The sequence below is a fragment of the Ambystoma mexicanum genome, chromosome 6p, assembly GCF_040938575.1.
Source record: "Ambystoma mexicanum isolate Mex_15411 chromosome 6p, UKY_AmexF1_1, whole genome shotgun sequence".
In the NCBI taxonomy this organism is placed as follows: Eukaryota; Metazoa; Chordata; class Amphibia; order Caudata; family Ambystomatidae; genus Ambystoma; species Ambystoma mexicanum.
This window is the reverse complement of record NC_090935.1, coordinates 773,102,149-773,124,740: the sequence shown is the minus strand read 5'-3', so window position 1 is coordinate 773,124,740 and position 22,592 is coordinate 773,102,149. Positions and strand designations below refer to the sequence as shown.

General features: G+C 48.3%; 1 protein-coding gene across 1 annotated transcript in view; it reads left to right on the top strand.

Moving 5' to 3' along the window:
• SKIC3 (SKI3 subunit of superkiller complex) overlaps window positions 1-22,343 on the top strand; it is a 2,336,627-nt gene extending 2,314,284 nt beyond the window's left edge. Inside the window, exon 41 of the mRNA XM_069627646.1 lies at window positions 19,823-22,343. Coding sequence (XP_069483747.1) covers window positions 19,823-19,900 — 78 coding nt within the window. The 3' untranslated portion in view covers window positions 19,901-22,343. The remainder of the gene's footprint in view (window positions 1-19,822) is intronic.
• The last annotated feature ends 249 nt before the right edge of the window (window positions 22,344-22,592 follow it).

Below are 22,592 nucleotides of genomic sequence, written 5' to 3'. Positions count from 1 at the left end.
ACACTTCCCAGAACCAGGAGCTTATGTTCAATTCCCAGCCCCCTTCAGGGGGTGAAGATCAGAGCTTAATATATGCAATTTTCTTATCGCTTCGAAAATCGTGTGGGAGGAGTCGCTTACAAATATGCAGCACGCTGATCCCATGATTTTGCCAACACCGCTGCGATCAACTAAGATTATATCAAGGGCCATTCTATTTTGTAGTGACATCAATCTAATTCCTTTTTCCTCAAGAGTCATGTTATATAATATGTTGGTTGTTCCATGTATTGTCTTTTCTAATGTTCTGGACAGCCGTCTTATATTATAAGAGTTTATTGCTTGGCCCCAAAATGGTATAAATGATTTTGCTATGTCTTCTACAATCAACCCGTCTTCAATATTCCGGCGAGGTTGTGACCTGGTCAATTTGGCTATATCTGCTGTTTTTGAAAGAAACACCCCAGGAAACAGAAAGCCTAAATAGCAAGTACTTCCCCAGTTTCTAGGTAACCAAGGATATGCTTTTTCTTCACATATGAAGTACACAGGATATCCCACATATATTGGTTCCACTTCTTTATCAAGGAATGCTATGTTTTTGCATCCAGTGAATGTCCCCACCTGAAAAGAGCCCTTTTTCTGTAAACAAAAAGGGACCGAACATGGATTATAATTTACTGTATAGGAAGGGGGCTTTGCATCCTTGTTTCCTTCTGGGTTCATATGAAACGTGATCACAGATGATTTATAAGGCACAGACAATCTATCCTGTGGCATTATTGCTGGTGTAATTAATCGTGTTTTATGGAATATGGAGCAACCCACCGGTTTCATAATCACTTCCTCTAATTCATTCATGTTTGTTTTGTCTAGTTCATCAGTTTCACTCTCGTTCCATTTCCCATAATATAAGGCACTCAGAGAGGCATAGCATGCAGAGGTCAATTGCAGGGGCTGTACATACCATCCTATTCCCTTACCACCATGATGGGGTAAGTGGGCACAAACCCAACAGTTGTTTTTTCTTAGTATTGAGTGTGTCATGTTCATTATCAATAGTAATGTGTTGTTCCCATACCTTCCCTATGTCTCTCTTCCATTGGGGACAAGGTATAGGAAATCATATGAACTGGGCTTTCCGTCGTGGAAATGTTCACAACAGGCAAAAGTACCTCCAGAGGGTGCATTTCCTCCAGGTACCACAATACTGATACGGTCAATATTGGGGCTACTATACTCATTATACACATTATTATTGTTAAACCCTGCATACAATTCTTTCGACCATGTCCTTTTTTCACCTTTCTATGTACTGCGTTTAACTCACTATCAGCATTGGTGCAGGAGGGGACGTTTGTCACGATGCCTGCCTGCCCCCGGAAAGCCAGACCAGGCCCAGCAACCCCGGAAGCAGGCATCATGCCACTTGAAGCATGCCCAAAAACCCCAGTTAGGGGCTATTTGGCTACAGTCCTGGCTCCTATGGCGCCAGGCTCATAAGAATAAAGTCAGTCCTGGCGCCATGGGCGCCAGGCTCATTACAGAAAGCTTACCTGATGCAGACCATGCTGCATACCTACCTGATGCAGACCATGCTGCACGAAGCCACAAGCCAAATGAGGCTTAGAGGGACTATTTTACCTCAGGGACCCCTTTCCTCTCGGGTGGGGCTGTGGAAGAATACTTACCTGGAACTTCTTCCAAGGCTATTTAAGCCACACCTGGACAGCCACACGTGCTTCGCGTTATTCTGCGTGCTGCAGCGTAACGCTCACCGTCTCTTCAGCAGCTCCAGTCTTCAGCCACGCCCGCTTCAGCCCTGGAACACCTGGAACAAGAAAAGGAGAAGAGATCAGAACAAAACCCTTACCTGAATCCTTGATCCAGCACATCGTCGATCTGGAAGAGAGAAGCCTTCGCAGTGCCTCGCAGCGCCGCGCTGAACTCACCATCCGGGGCTGCATTCCTTAACTCCATCGCGAACCCAGCATCTCCAGGCCATTCTTCAACACCTGGGGGAGACAAGAACAAATAGGTGAGCAAGGGCAATACAAACCACCCCCAAAGACTTACCTGATTACCACAGAGGGGTACTCGCCTCATCTCGGGTCGGGGCAGTCAATCCTGCATCACCGCCGCATCCCGGCCCCTAAGGGGAAAACAAGGACAATACAACCTACCCCCAAAGACTTACCTGATTACCACAGGGGGTACTCACCTCATCTCGGGTCGGCGCAGTCAATTCTGCATCACCGCCGCACCCCGGCCCCTAAGGGGAAAACATGGACAATACAACCTACCCCCAAAGACTTACCTGATTACCACAGGGGGTACTCACCTCATTTCGGGTCGGCGCAGTTAATTCTGCATCATCGCTGTACCCCGGCCCCAAAGGGGAGAACTACAATAGACTTACAAGGATCTTACCAATTGCCACTTGGAACTCTTCTAGTGGTTTAAATCTGCAACCGGCAAGGAATCTGGCAGAGTGAAGATCAGACTTTTGAACTCTTACGAATGATTGGACTTAGAGTCAATACTGGAACTCGCCAATTCCTCCACGCCAGTGAAGTAACTGGTCGTCTACGCGCCCCTGCGCTCGACGCAGGATGGAGAGCTCATCTTTCCAAATCATCAGGTGAGATTAAGAGGGAACTTCAGGAGTGTTCTGTGGGCTGACAAGGGGAGGTGGAAGGCGGGTTAACGCTCAGATTACGGGAGGTTAATTCCCCTTCTCCATTGCAGAAAGATATTCGTACAAGTCCAACAAACGAAGCTAATTGGGTCTGTCCAGTCTGTCATCTCGGCTCTACGTGTTACTCTGGTGGAAGCAACAGTGGGCCTTTCCAGATCGACGCCCCCGTGGGAATCAGGTGAGCGTAACAGAACGCGAAGCCTACCCACAAATACCCACCTGGGCGTCATGGAGACCTCGGAAACTGATCAGTTGGCCCAATTATTAGGGAAACTAAGGGCCGAAGTGCATTCCGCCCGCCAGGAAACCAATGCTCTCAGGAGGAAATTGATAGTATCAAAAGAACGAACAGATGATTTGGCCAGACAGCTATTACAAAGCCAGGCTGGACAAACACCTCTACCTGGACTCTGGGCCAGCCCAGCTCCGGTGCCACCGAGTAACCCGGTGCAGATAAACCTTCCTGGAGCTGTTCCCTTGGCTCCACCTGAACGCTTTGCCGGAGACCCAAAAAGGTTTGCTATATTCATGAATCAATGTCACTTACACTTTTTATGTAGACCTGGAGCTTTCCCAAACGATCAAGCCAAGGTAGCTTTTGTACTGTCATATCTCAGCGGCAGTGCAGCGGACTGGTCCATTCCGCTAGTAAATCAGGATGACCCGATTCTTCGAGATTTCTAAGGTTTTCGAACAAGCATGGAAAGACTGTTCGCCCGACATTCCCAAGGACAGGCTTTGGATAACGAACTTTTATCCTTACGGCAAGGTAATCAGGATCTTTTATCTTACATTGCAACTTTCAACAGATTAGTTGTGGAAACCGAATGGCCTGAAGCCAAGCGAATTACATTATTCCATCGAGGGATTCGGGGAGAACTCAAGGATGTTTTAGCCCAAGTCGTGAACCTGCCTCTAGAGTGTGCTGAATATATAGATTTTGTGGTCCAGTTAAATCACAGACTTCAAACCAGAAAGGCTGATCGAACCAAGTTTGAAAACAGGGTCTTGGTTAAAACCTATGTAAGCTCTAAGGGGGTAGATGCCTCAGAACCCATGCAAATCGGGGGGGTTAGAGGACCCTTAACCCAAAAGGAGAGAGAAAGAAGACGGCAACAGCAATTATGTCTATATTGCGGGGCTACTGGTCATTTCCTTCGGAACTGCCCTGTAAAACCACCCAAGAAAACTATAGGAGCAGCAGACGAAAACCACTTGAAACCTGACTAGGGAAACGACCACGCCCGGCAAGCATAGACGTCAGCTTGCCGAGCTTAAAGAAGGACACTCTGACCTCGCATTTCATCATACCCATGGTCCTTCTAGATCCAGAGCAGCCATCACGCATGCACACGGTAAAGGCGTACGTAGATGGTGGAGCCAGAGGAAACTATTTGGATTGCGGATTGGCTTCCAGGATGAATCTATCTCTCACCCGAAAGACCACTGCCGATGTTGTCACCACTGTTGATGGAACTGAAATTGCCTCTGGGCCCGTAACTCATTCCACTGCAGAAATGACATTGCTGGGTCAGGATGGACACCGAGAGTTTATGGTGTTTGATTTAATCAAGGCTCCACAGTTTCAACTGATACTGGGAATCCAATCCCTTGGTTGGAAAAACACAATCCCTGTATTGATTGGCGAGAGAAGAGACTAACCTTCCCAGAATGTGCAAACGCCTGTTACCCAAAGAGAACTTTAAATTCAGTACTGGCCCCAATAATCCCAGCTGCCATACAATTACCTGCTGAATACCAAGACTTTCAGGATGTCTTTCAAAAGGAGCAGGCAAACACCTTACCACCGCACTGATCGTGTGATTGTCAAATAGATCTCCTACCAGGAGCACAACCACCTTGCAGCAGAATCTATGCCCTCACGGAACCTGAAAATCTCTGCTTGCGCCAGTACCTAGACTAGTATCTTGCTAATGGCTTCATCCGCCCGTCCAAGTCCCCTGCATCTTCCGCTTTGTTCTTCGTGCCTAAAAAGGAAGGCGACCTTAGAACATGCATTGACTACCGCGCGCTGAATCAGATAACTATCAAGAATCGATACCCATTGCCTTTGATCCCTGAACTACTAGACCAGGTAAAGAACGCTTGTATATACACAAAACTAGACCTTCGGGGGGCATATCATCTGGTACGCGTCAAAGAGGGTGACGAATGGAAGACTGCTTTTCGCACCAAGTACGGATTATTTGAGTACCAGGTGATGCCTTTCGGACTGTGTAACGCACCAGCGGCCTTCTAGTTCTTCATTAACGATGTCTTCCGAGAGCTGATCGATGTTTGTGTAGTCGTTTACATCGACGATATCTTAGTATACTCCCTATCAGAATCCGATCATGTAAAGCACGTCCGAGCAGTCCTAGAGAAGTTACGCCAGTATAAGTTATATGCTAAACTGGAAAATTGCATCTTTCACACTACGGAAGTAGAGTTCCTTGGATTTATTCTGACCCCGAAAGGAATCCGGATGGATACACGTAAGGTGGACGCAATTCTTAATTGGCCTTCGCCAAGCTCAGTTAAAGGAGTTCAAAGCATGCTTGGCTTTGCCAATTTCTACCGCAGGTTCATCCCGGACTTCTCACACATTGCACATCCCATTACAGCACTATTGCGAAAGAATAAACGCTTTGCATGGACAGAAGAAGCCGAGAATGCCTTCAAGAGTTAAAAAAGAAATTCACGTCCGCTCCTGTATTACGACACCCGCGTCCAGAGCTTCCCTACATAGTGGAAACAGATGCATCCAGTTCAGCTATGGGAGCAGTGCTCTCCCAAAAGGATCGCAAAACTAACCGGCTGCACCCAGTGGCGTTTTGGTCAAGAAAGTTTTCGGCTCCCGAATTAAATTATGCCATAACCGACAAGGAGCTGTTGGCCATCAAGTCCGCCTTCAAGGCTTGGCGGCACTATCTGCTGGGCGCCAGACATACCATTATGGTTATCACTGATCACCGCAACTTACAATACCTAAAGGTAGCCAAGGCCCAATCTTCACGCCAACTCCGTTGGGCATTGTTCTTCGCCGAGGTTGATTTTGTAATAACCTATCAACCAGGTTGTAAAAATGGAAAAGCTGACGCCCTGTCCCGAATTGGAATGGGAGAAACAGAAAGAGCTTTAGAACCTGTACCCATAATTCCCGAACATAGGATCCTTGGTCTGACATCCATACACTCTCTGGAGGACATTCAAGAAAGGGCCCATCAACTCTTTGATTCCGATGCCTTACAGGGGTGGGCAAGGAAAGGTCCAGAGTATTCTGTCACCAACAATCTACCTTATTACCAAGGCCGGCTATTTCTGCCACTAGAGGAACTACAGAAACTTGTCATTTCTCATTGCCACGACAGCTTGATGGAAGGGCATCCTGGCATTGCAAAAACTGAATCCAAAATCAAGAAACAGTTTTGGTGGCCCACCTGGCGAAAAGATGTCAAGTTGTTTGTCATGCCTTGTGGCATTTGCGCTCAAAATAAAGGGGAAAAGAAAAAACCCGCTGGATTATTACAACCATTAGACATACCACCTACTCCTTGGCATACCTTGTCATTGGACTTTATCACGGATTTACCCCCGTGCAACGGTTATAACACCATTCTAGTTATTGTAGATCTTTTTTCTAAAATGGCCCATTTCATTCCTTTAAAAGGAATACCTACAGCTTCAATCCTGGCCAAGGAATTCCTTGAAAATGTTGTCCGCCTACATGGCTTTCCTTCCGTGTTAATTTCGGACCGGGGAAGTCAATTTATTTCACATTTTTGGAAGAAGTGCTACCAGCTGGCACAAATTGAGGTTAGGCTTTCAACCAGCCACCATCCCCAGACCGACGGTCAAACAGAGAGAACCAACCAGACTCTTGAGCAATACCTACGTTGTAAGCTACATCAATCTGAGGGGGATTGGAAAGACATTCTTTGGATCACCGAGTATGCATACAATAATTTGGTACACTCAGGAACTAAACAAAGCCCTTTTTTTTTTACCATATATGGTCACCATCCTCGAACCTCAAATTTAGATTCTCCCCAGCATTTAGAGATGCCTGCGGTGGACCATCTCCACGCTGTTATCACACAAGCTTTTAAAGAGGCGACTGCACATTTACAAAAGGCTAAGGATAAATACAAGAAGGATGCTGATCAACACAGGAGTGAAGCACCGCAATACCAAGTAGGGGACCAAGTATGGTTAGCCATCAAGTACTTATCACTCAAGGGAACACGGACTTTTAACCCCAGTAATTTGGGACCTTATTCTTTTTAAGAACGCCCTTATTCTTTTAAGACTATAATTAACCCAGTGGCCGTCAAGCTGGACCTGCCTGGTCATATGCGTGTTCATCCTGTTTTTCACGTGTCTCTTTTGAAGCCTGTGCAACCAGGAACTAGGCTAACAACCCCACCTGAACCTATCCTCATAGACAGAGAAGCCGAATTCGAAGTCAAGAATATCTTGGACTCTAAAAGGGTGAGATCAAAACTCTTCTATCTCATTGATTGGAAAGGTTATGGTCCACAAGAAAGATCTTGAGAGCCTAGTGACCATGTGCATGCACCTCAATAAGTGAAAAAATTCCACCAAGAATTTCCAGACAAGCCTAGGCCGAGAGGGAGAACAGCTTTAGGAGGGGCCTTGATGGGGAGTGCTGTCACGATGCCTGCCCCCGGAAAGCCAGACCAGGCCCAGCAACCCCGAAAGCAGGCATCATGCCACTTGAAGCATGCCCAAAAACCCCAGTTAAGGGCTATTTGGCTACAGTCCTGGCGCCATGGTCGCCAGGCTCATTACAGAAAACTTTTGAGAAATATTTGAGACAGACTGGTACACACACTTGTGGAACAAAAGGACACTCCGGAGCACAATACCCTTTGGGATATCATCAGCCCAAGTGGTCATACCCCATGCGGGGCATGTGTTATGTGTAAGCAGACTACAAGAAGTAGAACAATAGACATAGGGTTGAAGACACCGTGGGAGCAGAGAAATTTCACGACTTGCAACAGCAAAGGGGTCATTTACTTGATTACATGCCCCTGCAATCTTAGATATATTGGCATGACAGCACGCACTGTAAAAACCAGACTTATTGAACATAAATCCTGCTTGAGGACTAAAAAACTAACAGCACCTCTCACTTTGTATCTCAAAAACACACTGGAGACGACTTTAAATGGACTATACTCAAAAAGATTAAATCTGCCTGCAGAGGGGGCAATTTCCACGATATTCTTTTGAAAAAAGAACAACAGTGGATTTTTCGCTTAGATACAGTGAGGAATGGTCTCAATGAGGAGTTCCAATGGAACAGTCTGGCCTTGATCAAATATATAAAGAAACAACACCTAGGTATAGACTGAACCCACAAACATCTGCTTGCACAACCACCCACACCCCATTGTCAATGGATGCAGAGACCGAGCGTTTTACATCAGGCAAAAGATCTGCAGCAGTCGGAAAACAGCCCCTAGGAGAAACAAGAAACAAAATCCTTTCACATATGATAGACATCCACAACAGATGTGATCATAATTAGAGAACGACCATCTGTCTGGCGGAACAACCGTCCCTATTGTTCTTTCAGGCACACTGGGATTCAAGAACATTCAGTCTGCACTTGACTTGTACCAACTATTAGATCCAATAGATGGACATTTAGTCACTTGCCCCTATTCAACAACATGGCAATTGATGTGTCTTCTCAAGATGCACATAACATCTGTGCCAGTTCTCTTATAATATGAAATTAGGTACTATTATATCACATTCCAACTCAGTAGATCCAACAGATATATTCCTGATGCCCACTTATGATGGCACTAGACGATAACGTTTCGAAATCTCTGCCCATCCTAACATGGCCGACACAAAAGACACGTTTGGCCCATTCCAAAATGGCCACGGAAAAATTTAAACATAACACACGCACGGGAACGCGTGCCCAATAGTAGGAACTGAGCAACACAAGTTCACTCGAGGAATCCCGCAGTACGCTGAGGAACGCCCGGAGGTGAAATAGGTAAGCGGCTGCGTTCACAACAGTATGCAACAAGAAGTACAGTGCACGTACTTTCTAGATAGAACAGCTAGACTGCAATAGACTGCCCTTCATGCAATAGCCTAACACGAATACCAGCTAGCATTAGGACATCACTCAAGGCCACTTTGAGGAAATGTAGCCTGGTGTATGGGTTAGGCTATGCCAAATAATTAACTCTAAGAAAATGAGCTGCCCTATGGGCAGCATGAACATAACGGACTTAAAAAACATTCTTCCCCCAAGCAGGTTTTTCTCCTCCACAGAATCACCCCGGGGGACAACAAGAGGACCTGTCCTACACAGGACCAGACCTTCCATACTAAAATATCTGATTCTGGTTCGGAGATTGCAACTGTGCGGCAACGGAGTGGATGTCAGATAACCTGAATACACTGTCATGCAAGAATGATAGCCAAATGATCCATAGGAAAGATGTGTGCTCTGCAAATTGAGTGCAGACAATAAGTGTAACATACCTTTGTATGTTTCCTTGTAGCACAAGAGAAAATAACTCATGTAGGTGTGCCTATACAGCCAACACACTTGTTTAGGCTGAATCTGATGCACACCCTAAATGCCTGAATGACAGGATAAACAGGTATGATTGTCTAATCACAATAGAAAATATTTGGAAATGATACACTCTCGAATCGAGAGGGAGGGGGTGGTCTTTGTTCCCATTACTAATATGATGTACATTTGCTGGCCATAGATAAAGTACTCACCAAAAATATTTTAAAATATTTAAAATATTGAATGTATGAATTTAGCCTGAGGCACGAGAAGTCACCTTTTGGCTTTTCTACCTTTTCCCTACAGAGGATGCTGTGCAGCATCTGATGGGTGAACAGATTCGGTCTCGTAAAGTGAAGAAATTGGTCCTGAAAAAGATGACGCACAAGAGGAAATGTCATTGAAACCAGTCGACCAGACTTCCTGATGTCTCCCGACTAAGGGCGACACACCCTTAGATCACTGTTAGATATTTTGAAATATCTAACAGTGATTCCTATGTTCTACACAGGAAACCTAATCATATATATGCTGAATCATAGTTCCTCACAATTATCTATTGTGTTCATACACAACCCAAAAAATAATTTGAGGATGCACAACAATAGAAAGAGAAAAACCTAATTGTTTTACTGGAGATTGCTCAGAGCTAGCCAGACACACTTCACGGAGGGCGACTAAATTGTCCTCACGACACACAGCCCCACGTGAACTGCCTGACTAACCAAAGCACGCAGATTGGGAGGAACTAATCCCAACTGCAATTTCTTATTGCATTTTTAGTCACTTAGCGATATGTCATGCACTTGCTCTAATGAATCTAACTCATTGTAGAAATAGGGCGAGTTTCTTCTTACCTATCTCTTTTAGATAGGCGGTGCCCCAGCACACTCTGAGTGTGATCCATTCTTCCTTCCCAAGGTTGTGTCGGACGTTCACTTGTTACAGATGACCCATCTTCTTGCTTTCTATCCTCTGTCTAATCCATCTAAGATGGAGAAGAGGCTTCATCATCTGGACTACATGAGGGCTCTCACCTACTATCTCTGTCAGACAACGGCATCAGGAAGGTTGTCCAGATGGTTTTTGGTTGTAATGGCCTGGAAGCTGGCCAGGTCGTTTTTAAAAAGGCTCTGTCTAGGTGGATCGTCTTTTGCATTTCACATTTCTAAGATCTCGGTAAGGATGTTGGCTGATGGTCTTGGCCATTCCACCAAAGGCCTGGCAGCTACCTCTGTCTTGAAGAGTGCTGTCCCTGCTTTGGACATATATCAGGCTGGTACGCAGGCTTCTTTGCACATCTTTACTAAGCATTATTTGTTGTATTCTTTGTCAAATCAGGATGCCTTTGTTGTCCGGTTATCCAGAGTTTCCTCGTGCAGGTTGTCCACACTTTCCTGTCCGAGGTTCAGTCCTGCTTTGGGAGGATTTCTAAGATGAGGAATCTGTGGGGGTAAGGAATCCATTACAAGAACAAATTACTTAACTTTGGTAATGTTCTTTTTGATGGATTAATACTTCCTCCCAGAGATTCCTCACCACCAGCCTAACTTCTCACTCACTTTGGATAGCTAGAAAACCTCTTGTAGTTCTGTGGTTCCTCAATAGCTCATTGTAAGAAATCAGGATGAACTGAGCTCATGGGGTATGCATGACTCCATCAATATAAGCCATGATGTCACATCTGGTGTCCTGGCATCAATACCCCAGAGACACAGTGCACCCCTTCTGGCTGAAAAGAAGTCTAAAGCCAGACGGACCCAGGAAAATGTACTTCTAAGATGATCAAGCCATTGGAGAAAGAACAAAAAGAGCATTAACAATGGTAAGTAATTTGTTCTTCTGTACCATCCGGAACTCAGTGCACCTTATGGCACTCTCCCAGCAACCTACTTGATGGGGACCAAATGACACTATAGCCTCAGCCGAAGCCACCATACTAAGTTTGTCTCTATTCTCCAGCATGGGGTCTGGCATGGATTCACATGCTCATGAATATTCCCCGTCGTCAGGCTGGGAATCCTCGGTAAAGAAAAATCAGTATCAGTTTCGTTTCTGATCTGTCTTTCGTAGTAGTAACCAATCACTGATCTCTGCGTCATACTGACCACAGCCAATGACTGCCATCTCCCTAAGCCCCGCCTCTGGCAGCCATCTTCAGATTGTTAGCGCACGTTCAACTGTTGGGATCCTTGTGCTATCGCTCTCGAGCTTCAGTGCTTTTTTCACGTTTTTTCCTAGGAAAATGTTCTCTTTTTCGGTCAAAAGAGCTCAAGCTCCACCGTTTCTTTATCCGATCAACGGGGACCCGTGTCGGATTCTTCTACGCCCCTCAAGGGTGAAGACTTCGTTGAGCCACGCTTTTGGAGGACTCCAGAAGTTTCTCAGGCCCATCTCGATCATGGCCCAGGAGAAGGGAAGCTCGACGCCCGGAAAGCTGTTCGGGGTCTGCCCTGGATGCCAGCTTCAGAATGTCTTTAAGGAGGACGAACACTCCCTTTGCCTCTACTGCCTGCATGAGGACAAGACGCACGTGGAGAAGGACTGTGCGTTTTGCGGCAATATGTCGGAGCGGACCATGAAGGACCGCCATCTGCGTCTTGCCAACTGGCTGGAAGGGAAGAGCCCATCAGGCGAGAAGAAGAAGAAGAAGTCCGAGCGGTCTTCTAAGACCTTTGAGGGCGCCCCGGCAACGGGGGTCCAACAGAAGGCCAAGCACCGCGAGTGCCGAACGGTCGGGCTCTACGGGCACTAGGCAGGGCGCATCCTCCCCGGCGCCATCAACCACAAGCCAACACTCTGGCTCGGGTAAGAGGAAGGCCGAGCACCCGGCAAAGCTCCTGGAGAGACCCCGGTCGAGCTCGAAGGCCCCATCGGAGGGGGAGCGAGGCGGTGACCCTCCCCCCAAGGAGAAGGCGGTGAGCGCACCTAAGGTGGTGAAAGTTTTAATCCATCCGGCCAAGGCCTCTATCGAGACAGTCACGGCGGCCCTGGATCAGCCTGTGGAGGCTACACCAGTGGTGGCGACCTCGGGGACCAGGGTCTCCCTGCCACCGCAGAGGGAGTCCTCTTTCATGCCCATCGACAGGGCCCCCGTGAAACCTCCGACGGAGAAGAAAAAGGGGTGGCAGGAGATCGTCGTGGATTCGGCCTCAACCTCTGAGGAGGAGCTGATCGAAGTCTTAAGCCACGGCGTTGGCTTGGAAGAAGACCAGCCCGTCGGGAGGGACCCCGACGTAGGAGACGATGAGAACATCGAGGGTGCCGACGGGGCTCCTGACCGCCCGTCGGACTCCCCTCAACCAGTGCCGCAAGACAACTCGGTGGCCATTTTGTTGGCTATTCAGTCCTTATGCTCGGAGATAAGGACGAGATTACCACCAACGGAGGAACCTCTCCCGATGGGGGACCCGGAGCCAGGCCCTTCTGGGAGCTCTCCTCCTAAGAGAAGAAGGATTCATCCTCCACCTCCTTTTCAACCATCGCGCCCTGCTCAGCCCTCCTCCCTGTCCACGACCCATGAGGATGATACAGGGACTGACACGGCCGTGACGGGCACAGACGACAAGGTTTACGACGAGGATCTCCCGTCGTCACCTCCTCCCTGGGCTTCCCCGCCCGACGAGATTGGATCGTTTCATGCCATGATCACCTGGGCATCCGAGCTTTTCCAGCTCTGCCCGGAAGATAAGAAGAAGGAAGGTTTCCTTTATCAACGGCGCGAGACCAAGAGGAAGACGGTCCTCGCTGTACCTCTACTGGACGATATCTGGGATGAGGGTCTCGCCCTCCTCAAGAACCCATCCACAACGCCTGCGAGAAGGGATCGGTACGAGAAGAAGTACCGGGTCCCGGACGCGGCCCCCTTGTGCCTTCGGGCACAGCCGACCCCGGACTCGGTCGTCTCCGCGGCGGCCAGGAAGAAAGCAGGGGGGGCCTCGGCCTCTACGTCAACATCCCCGCCGGACGACGAGGGAAAGAAGTTGGACACGATGGGATGCAGAGTCATCTCATCTGCAGCGACGACGATTAAGGCTGCTAACGCCTTGGCTATCGTAGCCCGCTACGACAGGGAGTTGTGGTACAAAATCGCCCCCCTGCTGGATTTCCTACCAGACGACAAGAGGGCGGAGGCCCTAGAGATCTTGCAGGAAGGAGAAGTGGCGTCGGACCACGCCATTACGATAGCGACGGACATTGCTGACACTGGATTTCGCCAGTTGGGCAACGGCGTGTGCCTTAGACGGCGTGGATGGCTCAAGGCAACTGACTTCCGTCAGGACGTGCAGACCAGAGTCTTGGACATGCCGTTCGACGGGAGCAACCTGTTTGGGAAAACAGTGGACGATTCCCTACAAGCCATCAAGACGGACACGGAGACTGCCCGGGCTCTTGGTGTCCTCCAGCAACGATGGCCGCCCTTTCGGAGCGGCGGAGGCAAGCAGGGTGCCTCCAAAGGTTCCGGCGGCAGATTTTCCACCTATCGTCAAGCGGCCCGTTCGTTGTCACAGGAAGCCTACAGGGGACGAGGCAAGTCGGGCGGACCCCGCCGTCGTCGCCAAGGAGGACAAGGCGGCAAAGCCTCGTCGAAGCAGGACTGAACCGGCCGTGGGGTCGGGCCCCCACTGAAGCACCCCGGTGGGAGGCCGGCTGGCGAGCTTCGTCAGCGTGTGGGAGTCCATCTCCACCGACCGTTGGGTGCTGGACGCCCTGGCCCAGGGTCACGCGCTCGAGTTTCTAAAGAAGTGCCCGGGCGTCCCCCCCGTGGCCAGGAAGGAACATCACTTCCCTCAATTTCTCTTGGAGGTAAAGGAAATGCTCAAGAAAGGCACCATCGAGCTCGTCCCAAAGAGGCTTCGGGGCTCCGGAGTTTACTCATGATACTTCGGGACGGGATGGCGTCCCATCCTGGACCTACGACGACTGAACAATTTCATCAAGGCACAGAAGTTCCGGATGGTCACCCTCCAGCATGTCCTGGGTCAACTGGAGGAGGGCGATTTCCTGTCGTCGTTGGATTTGGAGGATGCCTACTTCCATATCCCCATCCTAAAGGGACACTGAAAGTTTCTCAGATTCGTGGTCCAAGGGCGTCACTACCAGTTCAGAGCCCTTCCCTTCGGATTGAGGTCGGCACCCAGGGTGTTCACCAAGTGCCTCGCACCGGTGGCGGCGCGGCTGCGCCTGGAGGGGATCCACGCCTACCCCTACCTGGACGACTGGCTCATCCGAGCAAAGACAAAGGAGCTCGCCGCGGAGTACACGGCGAGGACCGTCCAACTACTCACGGACCTGGGATTCTCCATAAACTACGCCAAGTCCCACCTGGTGCCCGCTCAAGACGCACTGTTTCTGGGAGCGAAGCTCGACACAGTGGCGCTTCTGGCCTCTCCGTCGGAGGAAAGGACGAGGGCCATCTTGGGCAAGGTGCAGCGGATGCTGGTTGCGGACGCGGCCAGGGTGAGGTCCATCAAGTCCCTCCTCGGAATGATGTCGGTGCATTTATCTCATCCGCCTGTGCAGGCTTCGGATGCGCCCGTTGCAGGAGTTCCTGGACACTCGCTGGATCCAGACGACGGGCAGCTTCGAGGACAGGATCACACTCGACGAGAGCTTCCGACGAGCGATCCGGTGGTGGGGCACCTGCGCGCATCTGACGGCGGGCATGGACTTCCAGACCCCGGACCACCAGAAGGAGCGCACACCGAAAATCTGCACGCGAGGGGCCTTTGGCTGCTGACAGAGAAGTCCCTCCATATCAACGTCCTGGAACTCCGTGCAGTGTTTTGGGCCCTCAGGTCCTTTCTTCCGTCCCTCAAGGGCAAGGTGGTGAGGATCTTCACCGACAACACCACCACCATGTTCTACATCAGGAAGCAGGGCGGTACCAGATCCCCAGCCCTGTCCAAGGAGGCTCAGGATCTGTGGCATTGGGCCGTCGCCCAAAGGATGTTTCTGGTGCCGTTTCATCTGGCAGGGTTAAAAAACACCATCGCCGACTCGCTCAGCAGGGAGCTGCGCTCGTGCCACGAGTGGGAACTGCGACAGGATCTAGTGGACCGCCTCTTCCGACGGTGGGGCACACCCCATATCGATCTGTTCGCAACGGCGACAAACTCCAAGTGCCGGAGGTTCGCCAGCAGGTTTCCCCAGCCAAGGAGCATGGGCGATGCTTCTCGTTCCCCTGGGAGGGCCTGTTCCTATATGCGTTCCCTCCATTGCCGCTGCTGATCCGGCTCATCAACCAGCTCAAGAGGTCACGGTGCAGAATGATCCTCGTCGCACCTGCGTGGCCGAGGCAGATATGGTTCCCGGACCTTCTGGACTTGTCAGCGTCCCCGCCAATCAAGCTGCCAGTGGACGCGGATCTTCTCTCCAGGGAAGGAGACGCCATCCTCCACCACGACCCGAAGTCGCTGAACTTGCAGGCCTGGCTCCTGCAGCGTTAGAGTTTGGAGGTTACGACATACCGGCCGACTGCAGAGAGGTTCTTGCAAAGGCCAGGGCGTCCTCAACTCTTAAATGCTACGGACACAAATGGAAGAGGTTCTCTGTCCGGTGCCACGCACAGAAGATTAACCCTCTACGGATTACGGCTCCTCAAGTACTGCCGTACCTGCTGACGCTGGCCAAGGCTGGGCTGGCGCACGCTTCCATCAAGATTCATCTTGCTGCATTCTCCCGATACACCAGAACCACGGGACGGACGTCTTTGTGGTCTCATCGTCTGGTGAAAGAATTCATGAAGGGACTGTTCAGATCGTTCCCGCCGGTGAAGGCCCCGGCCCCGGCGTGGGAGCTCAACGTGGTGCTGACCAAGCTCATGGGACCTCCGTTCGAGCCTCTGCACTCAGCTCCGTTGAAGTTCTTGTCGTGGAAAACAGCGTTTCTTGTGGCCATCACCTCCGCACGACGGGTGGGAGGGATCCAGGCCCTTTCCTGCAAGCCCCCGTACTTGACTTTTCACGACACGAGGGTAGTGCTCAGGTCGCACCCCTCCTTCCACCTCAATGAACCCTTGGTGTTACTTGTTTTCTTCCCGTCGCCTTCGTCGCCGGCTGAAAGGACTTTGCACTCGCTGGATGTGGCTAGAGCGCTGAAGTTCTACGTGGACCGCACGAAGAGTTTTCGGAAGATGTCACAACTTTTTGTGAACTTTGGACCTGTCAATCAGGGGAAGGCTCTCTCGAAGGCTTCCATTTCCAGATGACTCTCCGGCTGTATCATGTACTGTCATCGGTTGGCAAACCGACCGCTGCCTGGCCGTCCGAGAGCCAATTCCACCAGAGCGATCGCAGCTACCATGGCGTTCCTATCTGGTGTGCCCTTGCTGGACATCTGCAGGGCTGCTACGTGGAGGTCGACGCACACCTTCACGAAATTCTACTGCGTCAATCGGGATTCCAGGGAGGAGCCCAGGGTCGGCCAAGCAGTGCTGCACAACCTGTTCGCCTAAGGTGAGCCTGGTGAGGAGGTAAGAATGCTTAATGTTGAGTTTTGGATGTAATGCTTAATGTTGAGCCTTTGCCACCTCCCGTGGTTGTTCATGTGTGTACTGCTATGTATTCTTTTATTCATGAGCATGTGAATCCATGCCAGACCCCATGCTGGAGAAGGAACAAGTTACTTACCTGTAACTGTTGTTCTCCAGCATGGGTCTGGCATGGATTCACATGCGAACCCTCCCGCCTACCCCTCTGCGGCTCTTCACTTGGTCAGACTGTCACTTCACGTGCTACCAAATCTGAAGATGGCTGCCAGAGGCGGGGCTTAGGGAGATGGCAGTCATTAGCTGTGGTCAGTATGACGCAGAGATCAGTGATTGGTTACTACTACGAAAGACAGATCAGAAACGAAACTGATACTGATTTTTCTTTACCGAGGATTCCCAGCCTGACGAAGGGGAATATTCATGAGCATGTGAATCCATACCAGACCCTTGCCGGAGAACAACAGTTACAGGTAAGTAACTTGTTCCTTTCTAAGCATGCCACCTGAGGCATTCCCAAGGCTTCCATATCTCACCAACCCTCCCCACAATGCATGGCTCCCTTGACACCACCCTCGGATCCCCCTGCCTCACCATCCACTTCTACTGAGGTGATACTTGGATGTTATGTTATAAAAACTTGTAAAGCGTGACAATGGCCTGAAACCATCCTGGCGCTAAGCGAGTGCCACAGACCAGACGGAAGGAGCCCGACAATCGGTAGAAAAGAAAAGAGAACAAGGAGAAGCCCCTCAATGGTGCCCCACAGATTACTGATTAAAAATAACTTTTGTGAGCCCTTTCAGAAGTGTAGATGGTCTCTCAATTTTCCGTATAGACATGGGGAGGGAATTTCATAGCACAAGAGCAGCCACCGAGAAGGATCTTTCCCAACTGTAGAATTACGAATATGCAGAAACTGGAGACTTGAGCAGCAGGCCGAAGATTTCTGGAAGGGCAGTAGCGCTTAATTTTCTGGCAGAGAAAGCCAGCTTTCAGGCTATGCAGAGCCCGATGGACCAGACAAACTTATTCCGGACGGCAATCGGAAGCCAGTGCAGCTGATGGAGCTTCTTCGAGGTTCTAGCACATTTGGGCAGTCCCATAGCCAGATGGGTGGCCACATTCTGCAAAACCTGCAAACGGTTTTGGGATGGGCAAGACGGGTTGCGTTACATTAGTCCAGGTTCCCACTGACAAAAGTGAAAAACACCAGACCGCGGAGTTCAGCGGGCATAAAAGGGATGACTTTCCTTAGGAGCTCAAGCTTGAAATGGGCATGGATCTATCTCAGTGTCAGTAGTCCCCACGTACATTCACCAGCAAAAGCAGTGGTCTGGACATCGAGGGGTGTGATGACCAGAAGAAATCTCAAGCTGAATGGAGCAGGCAGAGATGACCCTGACATGACACCCTTTAGAGGGTTATCCTCTGCCACCAGCTGCTCCTTTTTCTATCCTCCCTCCTGCCTTCCCCCCATTAACATTAAATAAATCTGCCAATAATAACCTTTGCGTCTCCTTCAGCATCCACCTGAGCATCAGCAGACATGCTCGTGCCATCAATAACATCATGTGCTTCCAGATAAGAAATGCTCTTCCTTTTTTCACCGCAGAGTTCCATGCCACAAGGCAATGCGAAAGTGAACCTATTGGACAGACTTTAGCAGTTCTTTAATTTAGCAGCCACACTCGCAGTGGCCCTAAAAGCAAGATAACATGCTAGCCCCACCTGATCACATCTTGAAGATCTCCTCTCTACCTTTTCACTGCTAATGCATCACCTGCTGCTCCCCTCTATTAGTTGTACACCTACACGATCTCTCATCCTTTTTCCAGATATCAGGGAAGATGGGACAGGCACTTTCCTGTACAGGCATCACAATTATGGAACAGTCTCTCCCTCCTATCAGATGCCCTATCAACAGTACACTGCTTCATAAAAGCCCTGAGGGTCTTCCTCAGCCTAGATTGACTGCTCAGCCACTCACTCCTCATCCCACGCAGCCCGATTTCTCCCCTTTGCCAGGCTGAACGCCAGCATGTACATTTATGCCCCAAAGTTCTATGCTTCTTGTGTGCTCGTGCCCTGAGGTGGTTAAGTTACATTTCGTGAATGAAGAGGCAAATACGCATTGGCAAAGCAAATTGTTTTGGCATTGAATGTCATATGTAAAAATGTATAGAACACGTGGTTTTAATAAGGGAAACGTTTTTTTCTTGTGGTGGTTGGATATTGTGTGATGGATTTGCGAAGTGATTGATGGAATACTGTTAAAAGAATAGCTGTGAAACTTTATTTTATTAATGTCATTTGAAGTGCACTTAAGAATGGTGAACAACTTTCGTAGGATCTGGGTAAACAAAAGCAATAGATTACAATATGTTTTAAAAAATGAGCGAGACACAGAATGTCAAGTGGAGAAAGACCCAGGTAGCACGGATGGGGGAAGACATGGGTAGAGGCGGTGGGCAAAGCCAGGGATCGGGTCACAGGAGGTGGGGGATGACGCAGACAGGCAGGGCGAATCAGAGTGCTGGAAATCCTACTATTTTATGGCAGAGTGAAAGACAAGCTTCTCTGGGGATAAATGTTGGTGTGAACGGCTGGTGAGGATGTTTCAGGTGGGGGCTGCGGAGACTGAAAGTGCGGCTAGTAATGGTGGAAGGGCACTGAGTCTACAAGCCCGCGTCAGAAGGCACTCTGCTTAGGCGCGCACCATTGCCTTGTGCTTCAGTGAACCGTCAGGAAGGCAGGTGTGTGGCACCCAAGGAAGGCATAGCAGCAGGCGAGGGATCTCACAGCAGAGGGACCTGAAGGCTGGCTGAGGACTCGGTTGGTGGGCCCTAGCTCAAGCTACTGTGAGCAGGAGAGGAGGGAGTCGTCACATGGTACTTTATTACCGCCCCTTATTTCTCCATAGCAATACTTCTGATGCTACCAAAGAGACAAAACTGATACACGAATGGCTGCTGACAACAGATTGAAAATGGAGCTTCATTCTGTAATTAGTTTTCATATCACATTATCAGCAAACTTTTACTTAGTTAACTAATAATATGTTGTGCTTAATGTTCAACAGGTTCTTGTAGCGAATGCTAAAGCTAACGGAGACGTTAAGGTTTTGGAACTTCATGAGAAACTGTCAGCAGATTCATAACAAAATTCAATTGCACTGAGAAAAATTGGAAGGTGGATATGCAAGATGACCGTCCAGCGTACTTTGATGGCGAAGCCAGTCCCCTTTGAAAAGAACCCTAGATTGCTGGATAAGAAAGGGCAAAACAACCGTTTCATCTGCGTGCTTGCTTTGCTTTTTTTCAAACCTTCCGATCGCTTGTTGTCTTCATCATTATTTAGGTCAGATCATGTTTTTACTGTTATGGTTGCTTATGTTTCTTAATACATGACACAATATGCTTCAATGTCCTCCTAATGAAATCAGCATGTCTGCTAAAACCTGCTTTTTGTTTTAATAATTACATGTACAGTTTCGATACAACAATCCTTCACGGGTTTTTATTTCTGTAATTATGTAGCTCATTCAGGGTTGTTTGACTGATTACATTGCTTGCTTTGCAATGTCTGATAAGCATTGATTTCCGTGACTTTGCGTATTCGCAAGCTGGGGGTCCACAACGTATACGCTGATGTACATTCCTTTTGCATTAAACTCCAGTCTGGAATAGCAGCATAGGTAATACAGTGTTCATAACTTAAGATCTGCCTCCAGTGTTAGAGAGAGGCACGCAGCATATTCACCCCTAGAGTGGGACATCCCATTCCTCATGTATTCCATGCTGGCAGTTGAATAAAGTGCTCTCAATTTCATGTAGATTCGGCGACACATGACACATTTTGCATTTCTTGTGTACAGTGTAATGGCTCATGGCACGTTTTCCACCTTTAACTCTAGTATCATGAAATAGATTCAGTGCTTCGTACATCATCTTTAGTGAGAGTGTTCTCTGTGTATCTTGTGTCCCCTTAAGACATCTATACACTTAAGTGGCACAAGAAGCAGGCCATTTGAAACATTGCAAACTATATATATTTTTTTGTTGGAGGAACAGTTTGGGACACCTGAACTTTAGGGCCCATCACACACTGTTAAATGAAAAGCCCTGCTTTCCCATGAATATCGTTTGTGTCCATCCATCTCATTCCTCTTGCTTACTGTTTGCAAAACTAACTATGGAGCAGATCCAAGGATAAGGCAAGCTTTCCAGAATACATTGGCCACAATTAAACTAGTAGATTAAGCTTTTCTGGAGAGTAGATCCTCTTGGTTCCTGCTCTCCCATTTTTTTAGTTTGCTGATGGCATTACTTTGCTAGCAACCTATGAGAATTATTAACCACCATCTGACTTATCTTTCAAACCCTATAATATCTTTGGATGCCTAATCACGTGCAAATATTGATATTCTTAGTACACAGCCTTATTAACAACGAATGGCTGCGTAACTTCTCTCAAGCTTAATCACAGTGGAGTCGCCAACACTGACAGAGAGGTTCATAACCTGTTCTTCTGGGGATTTCCTCAATGGAACAGTCTCTGTTAAAAACGTAATGCTCACCCTACACTCCTGTCTGTTTCAATTGCATCTCGTGGTCTTTCTGTGGCCCAAAGAGCCCTCTTTGCATGTGATTCTCATCTTCAAGGACCCTAGAATTACAGGAACAAAGTTCCCGGGAATACATCCTTCCAGTTGGGAATGTCTTGTACCGCTCAGGATATTCAGGTCCTCAGTGCATGTTTATACAGCCCTCAACCACAAAGCCTAGTGTTTTGATTATTTTTTTTTACCCATCTCCCTCTATAAAAAGACTTGTTGCAGTTAAATAATAAGAGTAAGAATCATAGCATTCCAGCAGTTATTTTGCCCCGGACATTAGCCTGAAAACAAATGGTGAGATTTCCAAAGCAGATTAAAAGGGAGTTAGTATTTTGGAAGTAATACATTTCTAGTGGATACTTTGACCCTGCTTGAAATCCTTGCTCTTCGTGTTGGTTATAGTCCTTATTGAAGTGCTGGCTGGAATTTTGCAGAGAACCAAAGTATGGGCCCACAGGCAGTACCACGTATTCTCAAGGTTTCACCACCTGCAGGGATTTCAGTCAGTGGCATTAAGGAAGGCCTCGTTTTGCAGATCTTAGTGTCACACAGCTTAATTTTTGGATGCTATGAAAACATAGCATTCGCTCAGAACCACATGAGTGTATTTTACAGGATAGAAAAATTATCTTCATGTGTCATTTTAACCAAACATTAATGCTCCAAACATGCTGCATATCCCCCGCTTACGTAATTGTGGCCAGCTTTAAAGGCGTGGCCATTACAAAAGAATTGAAATGGTAGAGAACTGTGTCTGGGTCAGTGAAAAGCAAAGGGGAAGCGTCAAAGTTGCAAAAGGTATACGTGCTGGCAAACATCTTCTGTAAGCGCTTCCGAGCTGCATGCCGAAATAGCCAAAAATGTATATGATGTTTATATAAGGAAAAGAAGAGATGTCAATAATGCTTTCAATATTGATCATGTCTGCTTTTTGATTTTGAGTTTAAGCATTGAAAAACAAAATAAACAAAATAATGTGACTTTGTACTTGATGTTTTCTTGGTAATTTAAATTGACAAGAACGCTGGGGAATTAATTGTATGAGTTCATGTTAACTTCAGTCTTCGGTTTGCAGTGGAATTTTGCAATCTGTCCATTCATTATACGTTCTATTTCTATTAGGGTGCTTTACTATTACAATTGTCACTAGGATCTAATGGTAGATGGCCCGACAGAGGGACCTAAAATTGCAGTAGAGAGCATGGGTTCCTGACTATGAGGTCGCGAAAGTCAA